The 14003-nt window shown below is 37.0% G+C and overlaps 1 protein-coding gene across 3 annotated transcripts in view; it reads right to left on the minus strand.

Moving 5' to 3' along the window:
* SENP8 (SUMO peptidase family member, NEDD8 specific) overlaps positions 1-14003 on the minus strand; it is a 48720-nt gene that overhangs the window by 20709 nt on the left and 14008 nt on the right. The window contains exon 2 of one of the 3 annotated variants that reach the window (XM_060005677.1): positions 9843-11075. The exons of the other annotated variants lie outside the window; for them this stretch is intronic. Within the exon in view, the coding sequence (XP_059861660.1) occupies positions 10401-11039 (639 nt within the window). The 5' untranslated portion in view covers positions 11040-11075 and the 3' untranslated portion in view covers positions 9843-10400. Of the gene's footprint in view, positions 1-9842; positions 11076-14003 lie in introns of those variants that run through there. 3 annotated transcript variants of the gene reach the window in all.

A 14003-nucleotide genomic window follows, 5' to 3' on the forward strand; every position in this document is an offset into this window, starting at 1 on the left:
ATAAAATTCAACATTCAGTTATGAAAAAAACTCTCCAGAAAGTAGGCACAGAGGGAACCTACCTGAACATAATAAAGGTCACATATGACAAACCCACAGCTAACATCATGCTCAATGGTGAAAAGCTGAGAGCATTCCCGCTAAGGTCAGGAATTAGACAAGGATGCTCACTCTTGCCACTTTTATTCAACATGGTTTTAGAAGTCCTAGCCACAAGAATCAGAGAAGAAAAAGAAATAAAAGGAATCTAAACTGGAAAAGAAGTAAAACTGTCACTGTTTGCAGATCACATGATACTATACATAGAAAATCCTAAAGGTGCTACCACAAAACTATTAGAGTTCATCAATGAATTCAGTAAAGTTGCAGGATACAAAATTAATAAACAGTTCCTATTCACTAACAATGAAATATCAGAAAGAGAAATTAAGGCAACAACCCCGTTTACCATCACATCAAAAAGAATAAAATACCTAGGAATAAACCTACCTAAGGAGGCAAAAAAAACCACTGTACTCTGAAAACTATAAGACGCTGATGAAAGAATTGAAGATGACACAAACAGGTGGAAAGATATACAATGTTCTTGGATTGGAAGAATCAATATTAAAATGACCATATTATCTAAGGCAATCTACAGATTCAATGCAATCCCTACCAAATTACCAATGGCATTTTTCAAAGAACTAGAACAAAAAAATTTTAAACTTGTACAGAAACACAGAAGACCCTGAATAGCTAAAACAATCTTAAGAATGGAGCTGGAGGAATCAGGCTTCTTGACTGTAGACTATACAACAAAGCTACAGTAATCGAAACAGTATGGCACTGGCACAAAAACAAACACATAGATCAATGGAACAGGACAGAAAGCCCAGAAAGAAACCCATGAACTTATGATCAGTTAAGGTACAACAAAGGAGGCAAGAATATACAATGTAGAAAAGACAGTCTCTTCAATAAGTGGTGCTGGGAAAACTGGACAGCTACATATAAAAGAATTAAATTAGAACATTCTCTAACACCATAAAAAAATAAACTCAAAATGGATTAAAGACCTAAACATAAGACTGGATACTATAAACCTCCTAAAGGGAAACACAGGCCTAAATCACAACAGTATTTTTCTGGAACTGTCTCCTAGAGTGGAAACAAAAGCAAAAATAAACAAATGGGACCTAATTAAACTTACAAGCTTTTGCACAGCAAAGGAAACCATAAACAAAACAAAAAGACAACCTACAGAATGGGAGAAAATATTTGCAAATAATGCAACTGACAAGAGCTTAATTTCCAAAATATACAAACAGCTCATACAGTCATACAGCTCAATGTCAAAACAACAACAAAACAAACAATCCAATCAAAAAATGGGCAAAAGACCTAAAGAGACATTTCCCCAAAGAAGACATACAGATGACTAACAGACACATGAAAAGATGCTTATCATCGCTAATTATTAGAGAAATGCAAATCAAAACTACAATGAGGTTACACCTCACTGGTCACCGGTCAGAATGGCCATCATTAAAAAGTCAACAAAGGGTGTGGAGAAAAGGGAACCCTCCTACGTTGTTGGTGGGAATGGAAACTGGTGCAGCCACTATGGAGAACAGTGTGGAGTTCCTTATAAAACTAAAAATAGAGTTACCATATGATACAGCAATCCCAATCCTGCATACATAGGGAGGAGACTCTAATTTGAAAAGATACATGCACCCCAATTTTCACAGCAGCATTATTTACAACAGCCTAGACATTGGAGCAACCTAAATGTCCATCGACAGATGAATGGATAAAGAAGATATGGTATATTCATATATATATATATGGAAGCAACATAGATGAGCCTAGAGATTATCATATTAAGTGAAGTCAAAGACAAATATCACATATCACTTATATGCAGAATTTCAAAACATGACACAATGAACTAATTTACAAAACAGAAAAAGACTCACAAGACAGAAAACAAACTTATGGTCACCAAAGGGGAAAGTGGGGGTGAGGGATAAATTAGGAATCTGGGATTAACAGATACACACTACTATATATAAGATTGGTAAAGAACAAGGACCCACTGTATAGCACAGGGAACTATACTTAATATCTTGTAATAACCTATAATAGAAAATGGAAAAAAATCTGAAGAAGAATATATACATGTATAACTGAATCACTTTGCTATACACCTGAAACACTGTAAATCAACCATAATTCAATACAAAAATAATACCTGGAAAAAACTTGACAATTAAATGAGATTATAATTATATATAATAACGTATATACAGTACTTTGCACGTTATAGAGTGATACAAAGGTTAGTTGTCATTTACCACCCTTGAGTAAGTTTTCTCTTTTGACATAACAGTATTTATCAGGCCATTTTTCACACAGCTGAATGGGTGCACTATAAAACTAAGTTTTCAAACTTGCTGCTAGTCTTAAAATGGACTGGTAGTAGGACAGAGAAACAGGTTTATTTTTGTGTGTACTATATGCTTTTCACACCATACTGAATCCTCATTGTACCTGCTTAAACAGACTACAACACTTCGTTTTGCAGATGAGGCTACTGAATCTGAAACTTGCCCAAGACTATAAGTGTATAACTGATAGTGCTTGGATTTGCAACATTCATGCTCTTTCCCACACCATAGCATGTAAATTTCTGTAACTATTTTCCCTTTTTCTAAGTGATGGAAGAAAAAAATTTCAGTATCAGTAAATAACCATATGAGTTTGCCATTTCAATGGAATACCTATTATTAAAACATATAGTCAATATGGATATAGTAAAAACTATCGATAAAAATAATAAGACATATCAGAAATATAATCCACTTGTTTTTAAATTATTCTGATCCAATTAGGACTAGTGCTTAGGAACTTCAACAGCTATCTAGCCAAAGGGCAGAAATATTTTGATCTGGACAGTGTTAAATAGAAAACTCAATGATATTTTTGACTACCATCTGAAGCTGGGTTTATATATGGTGACCTTTCAATTCCATATGAGACACAGGTTGGACAAGTGTGAGTTACTTATGGATCAATACAACAGGATATTTGAAAGCAGGGGTTCAGTGTAATAACTGCTCAATCCACTTTTGAATAAACTGCTTACCCACTGAATATTTTTAAATTGAATTCTGCACACTAGATCCTTTTGACTCTAAAAGAAGGGAGCACAATACCAGCAAAAGATCTTTTCCCTATTGTGTATCATGTAATATCAATGGTATATGGTCAAGCAGGTGTATAACTTACAGGCTTTTATAGTATCTAGTGAAGTATTACAAGTAGACTCAAGTTCTCCTGTCATTTACAATGCTAACACTTACAAATGGCATACTCAAAAGTTTTACAGAAGTAGACTAACCTGTGGTACAATCCAATCATGCTATGTATCTGGAAAAGGAGACCTTAGATTTAGTCTTTTTCTTTTTTTTAGGCTTTACTAGTATAGTTCAAAAAATAATTTATTTCTGGCACGAATCTTAGGGAGTCAGGAAAGATTGCTCCCATATGTACTATCTTAAGAGGGAGACAATCTGACACTTAAACAGACATACTTTGTACTATTCATTATCAGAAAGACAACAACTTTTCCCAGAGAGAATCTGACCCTTTCGCAGTCTAGACTAGATGCCTAAGTCAACAGTTATTTAAACAATATTGCTTTCTTATCATTATCTACACTCCTGGCCTCAGCAACCTGTGTCCTTTTGCTGTCCCTTCCTCCCTATTTCACCTCAATGGCTGATTGCCAGTTCCTAATCTTTTTTTCCTGCTCCCAGCTTCCATTAGGTACACTTTTTTATCCCAAATATACTGACTTGAAATGGAAACTTTTTTGGTAGCTTTCTCTTTGACTTTTAGTTTCAACTTGTGTTCACTGAGGCCTGCTATGTGACCTGTACTTATTTACACTTACTGGGTTTTCCCTTCCCGACTAAAAGGAACTGGGTTACTGCCTCTGTGGTCACTGAGTGGTGAGGTTATTTTGGGCCATGCGGGCTGGGGGCAGGGTTAGGCTGGGGAGGTAGCTGAAATAAGTTTCATGGCTGAAGCTAATCTTTGGCTTTCAAGTCCCATACACATTGCAATCTAATTCTCATTAGAAACAGAATATGTGCATCTAACATATCATTTAAATTATTAATTATCTGAAATAACTCTGAAAAAACATATCCATGATTTAGGAGGGATAGCTTTTCTTTTTTACTCTTAGCTCCACATTTTAAAAGTTACATTGTCTGCATTTTGAATTAAGTGAAAGGGCTGAGAAAGGTCACTTTTTCTCCTTTATATCTCAAAAATAAACCAACTTTGTCTGTACGTTTCAGATACAATAGTCCTCAAATCACCATGACTAACTGAAAGCGATTGTCAGATTAAGGATACAGAGGAGAGGAAAAATGACTATCAGAAAGCAGAAATATTTATCTGAAAAACCAGGTAATCTTGGGAAGTTATCAGCTATAAGTTTTAAAACCACAGAACTTTGGATATAAGGAAAGAGTGTGTGCATGGCTAACAGACGAGGTGAAGGAAAGCTTGTTATGAGTCCAGAGTAGCAAGGCAGCCCACTCACTGAGCAAACTAAGATGTCCACCAAGACATTTATTTTGATGAAGTTATTTCATATTCCCCCTTTCTTAAAGCACTCCGGGAATCAGATGGGGGAAAATGGACTAACACCATTTTATCAAGTATTGGCAAAAGTTATAGCTGGGAAAGTCTTTGCATGGTGAATGGAAGAGATCTCACAGAACCGAGTAACCAATTCTCTTAATATTTAGATGTTGAATTAGGTTAGGTCTTGATCTGCTTCTAGCCAGTTGATCTCTTCAAATATGTCAACTGACATTCAAAGAAAGATAGACAAGATGAAAAGGCAGAGGGCTATTTACCAGATGAAGGAACAAGATAAAACCCCAGAAAAACAACTAAATGAAGTGGAGATAGGCAACCTTCCAGAAAAAGAATTCAGAATAATGATAGTGAAGATGATCCAGGACCTCGGAAAAAGAATGGAGGCAAAGATTGAGAAGATGAAAGCAATGTTTAACAAAGACCTAGAAGAACTAAAGAACAAACAGAGAGAGATGAATAATAACTGAAATGAAAACTACACTAGAAGGAATCAATAGCAGAATAACTGAGGCAGAAGAACGGATGAGTGACCTGGAAGACAGAATGATGGAATTCACTGCCGTGGAACAGAATAAACAAAAAAGAATGAAAAGAAATGAAGACAGCCTAAGAGACCTCTGGGACAACATTAAACACAACAACATTTGCATTATAGGGGTCCCAGAAGGAGAAGAGAGAGAGAAAGGACATGAGAAAATATTTAAAGAGATTATAGTCGAAAAATTCCCTAACATGGCAAAGGAAATAGCCACCCATGGCTAGGAAGCACAGAGAGTCCCATTCAGGATAAACCCAAGGAGAAACACTCCGAGACACACAGTAATCAAATTGGCAAAAATTAAAGACAAAGAAAAATTACTGAAAGCAGCAAGGGAAAAATGACATGTAACATACAAGGGAACTCCCATAAGGTTAAGAGCTGATTTCTCAGCAGAAACTCTACAAGCCAGAAGGGAGTGGCATGATATACTTAGTGATGAAAGGGGAGAACTTACAACCAAGATTACTCTACCCAGCAAAGATCTCATTCAGATTCGATGGAGAAATCAAAAGCTTTACAGACAAGCAAAAGCTAAGAGAATTCAGCACCACCAAACCAGCTCTACAACAAATGCTAAAGGAACTTCTCTAAGTGGGAAACACAAGAGAAGAAAAGGACCTACAAAAACAAACCCAAAACAATTAAGAAAATGGTCACAGGAACATAAATATCGATAATTACCTTAAACGCGAATGGATTAAACGCTCCAACCAACTGACACAGGCTTGCTGAATGGATACAAAAACAAGACCCATATATATGCTGTCTACAAGAGACCCACTTCAGACCTAGGGACACATACAGACTGAAAGTGAGGGGATAGAAAAAGATATTACATGCAAATGGAAATCAAAAGAAAGCTGGAGTAGCAATACTCATATCAAATAAGACTTTAAAATAAAGAATGTTACAAGAGACAAGGAAAGACACTTCATAATGATCAAGGGATCAATCCAAGAAGAAGATATAACAATTATAAATATATATGCACCCAACATAGGAGCAGCTCAATACATAAGGCAACTGCTAACAGCTCTAAAAGAGGAAATCGACAGTAACACAATAATAGTGGGGGACTTTAACACCTCACTTACACCAATGGACAGATCATCCAAAGTGAAAATAAATAAGGAAACAGAAGCTTTAAATGACACAATAGACCAGATAGATTTAATTGATATTTATAGGACATTCCATCCGAAAACAGCAAATTACACTTTCTTCTCAAGTGCGCATGGAACATTCTCCAGGATAGATCACATCTTGGGTCACAAATCACAAATCAATCCTCAGTAAATTTAAGAAAACTGAAATCATATCAAGCATCTTTTCTGACCACAATGCTATGAGATTAGAAATGAATTACAGGAAAAAAAAAAGGTAAAAAACACAAACTCATGGAAGCTGAACAATACGTTACTAAATAACTGAGACATCACTGAAGAAATCAAAGAGGAAATCAAAAAATACATAGAGACAAATGACAATGAAAACACGATGATCCAAAACCTATGTGAATCGGCAAAAGCAGTTCGAAGAGGGAAATTTATAGCTATACAAGCGTACCTGAAGAAATAAGAAAAATCTCAAATAAAGAATCTAACCTTACACCTAAAGGAAGAAGAACAAACAAAACCCAAAGTTAGCAGAAGGAAAGAAATCATAAAGATCAGAGAAGAAAGAAATGAAATAGAAACAAAGAAAACAATAGCAAAGATCAATAAAACTAAAAGCTGGTTCTTTGAGAAGATAAACAAAATTGATAAACCATTAGCCAGACTCATCAAGGAAAAGAGGGAGAGGACTCAAATCAATAAAATTAGAAATGAAAAAGGAGAAGTTACAACAGACACCGCAGAAATACAAAGCATCCTAAGAGACTACTACAAGCCACTCTATGCCAATAAAATGGACAACCTGGAAGAAATGGACAACTTATTAGAAAGGTATAACCTGCCAAGACTGAACTAGGAAGAAATAGAAAATATGAACAGACCAATCACAAGTAATGAAATTGAAACTGTGATTAAAAATCTTCCAACAAAGAAAAGTCCAGGACCAGATGGCTTCACATGTGAATTCTATCTAACATTTAGAGAAGAGCTAACACCCATCCTTCTCAAAGTCTTCCAAAAAGTTGCAGAGGAAGGAACACTCCCCACACTCACTCTATGAGGCCACCATCACCCTGATACCAAAACCAGACAAAGATACTACAAAAAAAGAAAATTACAGACCAATATCACTGATGAATATAGATGCAAAAATCCTCAACAAAATACTAGCAAACAGAATCCAACAACACATTAAAAGGATGATACACCATGATCAAGTGGGATTCATCCCAGGGAGGCAAGGATTATTCAATATATACAAATCAATCAATGTGATACACCATATTAACAAATTAAAGAATGAAAACCATATGATCATCTCAGTAGATGCAGAAAAAGCTTTTGACAAAATTCAACACCCATTTATGATAAAAACTCTCCAGAAAGTGGGCATAGAGGAGCCTACCTCAACATAATAAAGGCCATATATGACAAACCCACAGCAAACATCATTCTCAATGGTGAAAAACTGAAAGCATTTCCTCTAAGATCAGGAACAAGACAAGGATGTCCACTCTCACCACTATTATTCAACACAGTTTTGGAAGTCATAGCCATGGCAATTAGAGAAGAAAAAGAAATAAAAGTATACAAATTGGAAAAGAAGAAGTAAAACTGTCACTGTTTGCAGGTGATATGATACTACACAAACAGAATCGTAAAGATGCCACCAGAAAACTACTACAGCTAATCAATGAATTTGGTAAAGTTGCAGGATACAAAATTAATGCATAGAAACCTCCTGCATTCCAATACACTAATGATGAAAAATCTGAAAGAGAAATTAAGGAAACACTCCCATTTACCACTGTAACAAAAAGAATAAAATACCTAGGAATAAACCTACCTAGGGAGACAAAAGACCTATATGCAGAAAACTATAAGACACTGATGAAAGAAATTAAAGATGATACCAACAGATAGAGAGATATACCATGTTCTTGGATTGGAAGGATCAACACTGTGAAAATGACTATAATACCCAAAGCAATCTACAGATTCAATGAAATCCCTATCAAATTACCAATGGCATTTTTTACAGAACTAGAACAAAAAGTCTTAAAATTTGTATGGAGACACAGAAGACCCCGAATAGCCAAAGCAGGCTTGAGGGAAAAAAGCGGAGCTGGAGGAATCAGACTGCCTGACTTCAGACTATACTACAAAGTTACAGTAATCAAGACAATATGGTACTGGCACAAAAACAGAAATATAGATCAATAAACAAGATAGAAAGCTCAGAGATAAACGCACACACCTATGGTCAACTAATGTATGACAAAGGAGGCAAGGATACACGATGGAGAAAAGATAGTCTCTTCAATCAGTGGTGCTGGGAAAGCTGGACAGCTACATGTATAAGATGAAATTAGAGCACTCCCTAACACCATACACAAAAATAAACTCAAAATGGATTAGAGATCTAAATGTAAGACCAGACACTATAAAACTCTTAGAAGAAAACATAGGAAGAACCCTCTTTGACATAAATCACAGCAAGATCTTTTTTGATCCACCTCCTAGAGTAATGGAAATAAAAACAAAAATAAACAAATGGGACCTAATGAAACTTCAAAGCTTTTGCACAGGAAAGGAAACCATAAATAAGACGAAAAGACAACCCTCAGAATGGGAGAAAATATTTGCAAATCAATCAATGGACAAAGGATTAATCTCCACACTATATAAACAGCTCATGCAGCTCAATATTAAAAAAACAAACAACTCAATCCAAAAATGGCCAGAAGGCCTAGACATTTCTCCAAAGAAGACATACAGATGGCCAAGAAGCACATGAAAAGCTGCTCAACATCACTAATTATTAGAGAAATGCAAATCGAAACTACAATGTGGTATCACTTCACACCAGTTATAATGGGCATCATCAGAAAATCTACAAACAACAAATGCTGGACAGGGTGTGGAGGAAAGGGAACCCTCTTGCACTGTTGGTGGAAATGTAAATTGATACAGCCACTATAGAAAACAGTATGGAGGTTCCTGAAAAAGCTAAAAATAGAATTACCATATAATCCAGCAATCCCACTACTGGGCATATACCCAGAGAAAACCATAATTCAAAAAGACACATGCACCCCAATGTTCATTGCAACACTATTTACAATAGCCAGGTCATGGAAGCAACCTAAATGCCCATCGACAGACGAATGGATAAAGAAGATGTGTTACATATATACAATGGAATATTACTCAGCCATAAAAAGGAACGAAATTGGGTCATTTGTTGAGATGTAGATGGACCTAGAGACTGTCATACAGAGTGAAATAAGTCAGAAAGAGAAAAACAAATATTGTATATTAACGCATATATGTGGAACCTAGAAAAATGGTACAGATGAACCAGTTTGCAGGTCGGAAACTGAGACACAGATGTAGAGAACAAATGTATGGACACCAAGGGGGGAAAGCGGCGGGGGGGGGGGGCTGGTGATGAATTGGGTGATTGGGATTGAAATGTATACACTGATGTGTATAAAATTGATGATTAATAAGAACCTGCTGTATAAAAAAATAAAATTCAAAAAAAATAAAACAATCCTTTTACATGTCACTAGGCACTAACTAAAAATCAACAGAATAGCACAGTGAGTTGGCATACGGCTTTTAAATTGTTTATTTAGTTATAGGTCATGTTATGTCAAATCACTTTTGAGAAAAAAAAAATATGTGGGCTGTGCAATAAGTTTTTGGTTCTGCTATAATTTTCTTCTTGCATTCTAGACTTCACATAGTCTTAATTTGTTTTACCGATCACTGCTTTTCATTTGGAATAAGCCAATGTGGATAAGGGAGACCAAAAGGGAATTAATAAGTGTTAAGATAGCTTGGTTTTAAGGTTTTGGTGCATATTTTCAAGACATTTTCACAGAACATATTGCTCTCAAGTTAGGGTTAAAGTGAAACTTTCCATTAGGATAATACAGAGGATAACATTCTCTCAGGAAAAAGTAAGAATTCTAACCTTTCCTCTACCAGGCATCTTCCTTCAGGCACTGAGGTTGTAGCCATCCAAATACATGGGGAGAGGCGAGACTTCAAAAGTCACAAATATATTTCAACAGCTAATTTTTAGCAAGTGTGGCAATGAGATCTTTCCATTCTCCTCTCTTCTTTGTGATGTACGTAGGAGTGAGTAGCTGCAATAGTGATTCTGGCTGTTGCCTGAAGTAGTTCTGACACAAGGCCTCAGTGTTACATATCACGTACATCCCACAGTCATAGCTGTTTTGTTGAGCAGGGGCTTTCTCTTCCACAAAGGCCAATTTGTCTCCTTTTCTGCCTAAGAAAGCCTCTAGTTTCTCTGCTACCTGCTTTGCATGGACTGAGTTGCTCCTACTATGAGAATCATAATGAAAAAAGCTATTTTTATCTTGGAGATAAACCAACAAACTCCAATGGGTTCCCCCAGCTGCCTGGTTGGAATTATCATTGATGGCTAAAAATACAACTCTCTTGTGAGGGAGGTCCAAGGGTTCAAGGAACATGGCGATCTCTGCTGGGTTGCCAGTGCACTTGATGAACTGGGTGACTTCAGGGCTGATGAAGCAGACATGGTCAGAACAGTCATGAAACTGACTGTTGGCAAAGTACTCAAAAGCAAACCCAATAATATGGTCATTGAGCCAGCTTGGAGGATCCAATAGTGAGACATCTGATTGCCGCAGTAGACTGTCCATGTAACTCAAGACTACTGGGTCCATCTTGTACTGACCAGGGCTGCTCAGAAATTCCAGAAGCTGAAGGAGAGGCAGAAGACAATATTTACTGTTGAATATGACACTTGGCTGTAAAATGGGGATCATAAATATCAACTACTCTTACAAGGTTTTGGGTAAGGATTAAATATAACTGTAAAGTGTTTAGCAACAATGTCTGGCTAAGAGTAAACACTCAAAAAAAAAACCCTCTAGCTTATGTGCTTTATGTTAACAATTAGTTAGAATGAAAACTTTGGAAATTCTGCATCTGAAATAGTAACCATGGATTTAAAATCTCCTCTTTAAATGCAGAGATTGGTTAAAATTATAACTAATGTTTTACCAAACTCTATAGCATTAACCATATATTTGGCCCTTTAATGAATATGCATGATAAGAATGGTAAATTGTTTTTATATTAAAGATGAATTTTCAGGGCTTCCCTGGTGGTGCAGTGGTTAAGAATCCACCTGCCAATGCAGGGGACATGGGTTCGAGCCCCAGTCCAGGAAGGTCCCACACACCGCGGAGCAACTGGGCCCGTGTGCCACTACTGCTGAGCCTGCGCTCTAAAGCCTGTGAGCCACAACTGCTGAAGCCTGCGTGCCTAGAGCCCGTGCTCCACAATGAGAGGCCCGCACACCGCAACGAAGACTGGCCCCTGCTTGCCACAACTAAGAAAGCCTGCGTGCAGCAACGAAGACCCAACTCAGCCAAGAATAAATTAATTAATTTTAAAAAAGATGAATTTTCAGAGTCCAATTTAAATGGTACTAATTACTAAGGGAAATAGCTTCCATTTCAAAATTAATTTTCAAGAGATAAGATAAAATATTGCTTCCTCATTCCATAATGGAAAGTGACAGTGATTAGAGTATTAAAAGGAACTGTAATTTCAAGAACAGAAAATCATGAGTAATACAAATGAAATTCATTCCTGATTCTGCCCAGTTATGAACATGAATGACAGTCTTTCCCATCTTTAACCTCAAGGGGTAAGACAGAGACTACAGAAATTCTTTGGGCACTGAAAGGTAGTGTGGCACAGAAATCATGAGACCTGGGTCTAGCCCTAGTTCTACCACTGATTTGCTAGTATCATCCTGATTAAGTCATTTAATTGATTTTGGTTTTGTCCTTGTTTTTGGTCATCTGTAAAAAGGCCCCAGAAAGTTGTAGAAAAGGCCAAATAATTTTACTCGAAGGTATTAAAAAAGTATAAAATGTTGTACAAATAGTATTTATGTTATTAATTGGATGATATTAGTAAGATGATTGGACAATCTGGATAGAGCTCCAAACTAATCAAAGGAAATGAGGCTTGGAAACAAATATCCATTCTTATTACCTTGTTCAAACAAAGGCATGACTAACTTAGAGTGGGAGCAAGACAAGTCATATAGTAAATTAATATGCTCATGATCACCTGAGGTAAGGTGCTAACAGAGACAAGAAATGTGATAAGTGTGGTAATATAATATTTGAACCTAACAGAGGTCACTGCTATGCACTCACTTGGCAGCATAACAATATTTCTAAAAATCATAAAGCAATAAACTGTCACATGCAGATTGTGAGTACAAAGCAAAGCATATTGTAAGAAAATAACACTGCTATGAAAGACTGGGCTAGAATAGTGACATCAATTTAATCAACTCTGGCCATTAGACCAGTTATTTTACCACTTGGTTACACTATTAAAACAATAAAATTTTACCATTTTCATGTAATCAAAACCCTGCAAAAACCCATACAGAAAAATAAATATACCCCGAAGAAAAAACCTCAAGTAATGAGTTAGCTAGGAAGCACCAAAGACGGTTTTTTTGTGCATACAGTGTATCATAATATGAACTATTTCAGAATACAAGGCTGTTGATGAGTGTGTATATCAATCTGTATAAAATAAGATGGCATGAATTAAAATTTTCTTAAGAAGAATAACTTGAGCACAGACATAAACTGGAGCCAGGAACGAAGTTAACGAGGCATAGAGTACACTTGTTATGGGTGGGCCACAAATTTGGCTCTTGCCTTTTGGCAGCTAACCAGAGAGTGTTAAGTTAAACATTCACAATGTCCATAAGGTAAAAACAAAGCAATTGCTCTGGAGAGGTAAAAGCATTCTTTGCATTAAGGTCAGACAGATTTCTCTCAAGAAATTTTCATAAAAGACATGGTGTATTATAATGAATGTCCCATAATACCCTTATAAAAGATGAAACCGTTTCAGAGGACTGTTTCTTACAATGATCCTTAATATCCAGCCTGATGGCAAATGAGCAAACAGCAATCTAGTAAAAGCAGCTGTGGGAGGCTAGGTGCTCAGCAGGCTGCTGCTGTGACTGGATTTAAGAATATATGAGTATGAAAAGGGAATGACTGCATGTGCATCGAGCAAGGCTCCCTGACTCTCCCCCTCATGCCTTCAATGACTATGAGGAGTGGTAAGGGCCAGACTGTACTGCCTCGCAAATACCTGGAGACCTGCTCTCTATGCAGCCCGCTGAAATCAGACCCACACCTTAACAGCAAACCCAACTAGGGGTAGAAGCCCACAAGAAGAGTGCCTGAACAGACAGGCATCTCACCTTGGAGGGAGTGTCTACAGGCAGGGCCAAGATTTTCTTCAGAAAACAGTTTTTGTGTTTTGTTTGTTTGATTTTGAAAACATCCAACATACAGACATTGGGTCAATCAGGACTTAATTCTATTCCATACAGCATGATTGCAATAGCTTAACCTCAACAATCCTTTTTTTGCGGTACGTGGGCCTCTCACTGTTGTGGCCTTTCCCGTTGTGGAGCACAGGCTCCGACGCGCAGGCTCAGCGGCCATGGCTCACGGGCCCAGCTGCTCCGTGTTATGTGGGATCTTCCCGGACCAGGGCACGAACCCGTGTCCCATGCATCGGCAGGCGGACTCTTAACCACTGCACCACCAGGGAAGCCCTAACCTCAATAATTC

Source organism: Delphinus delphis, chromosome 2 (genome assembly GCF_949987515.2).
Source record: "Delphinus delphis chromosome 2, mDelDel1.2, whole genome shotgun sequence".
NCBI classification, from domain to species: Eukaryota; Metazoa; Chordata; class Mammalia; order Artiodactyla; family Delphinidae; genus Delphinus; species Delphinus delphis.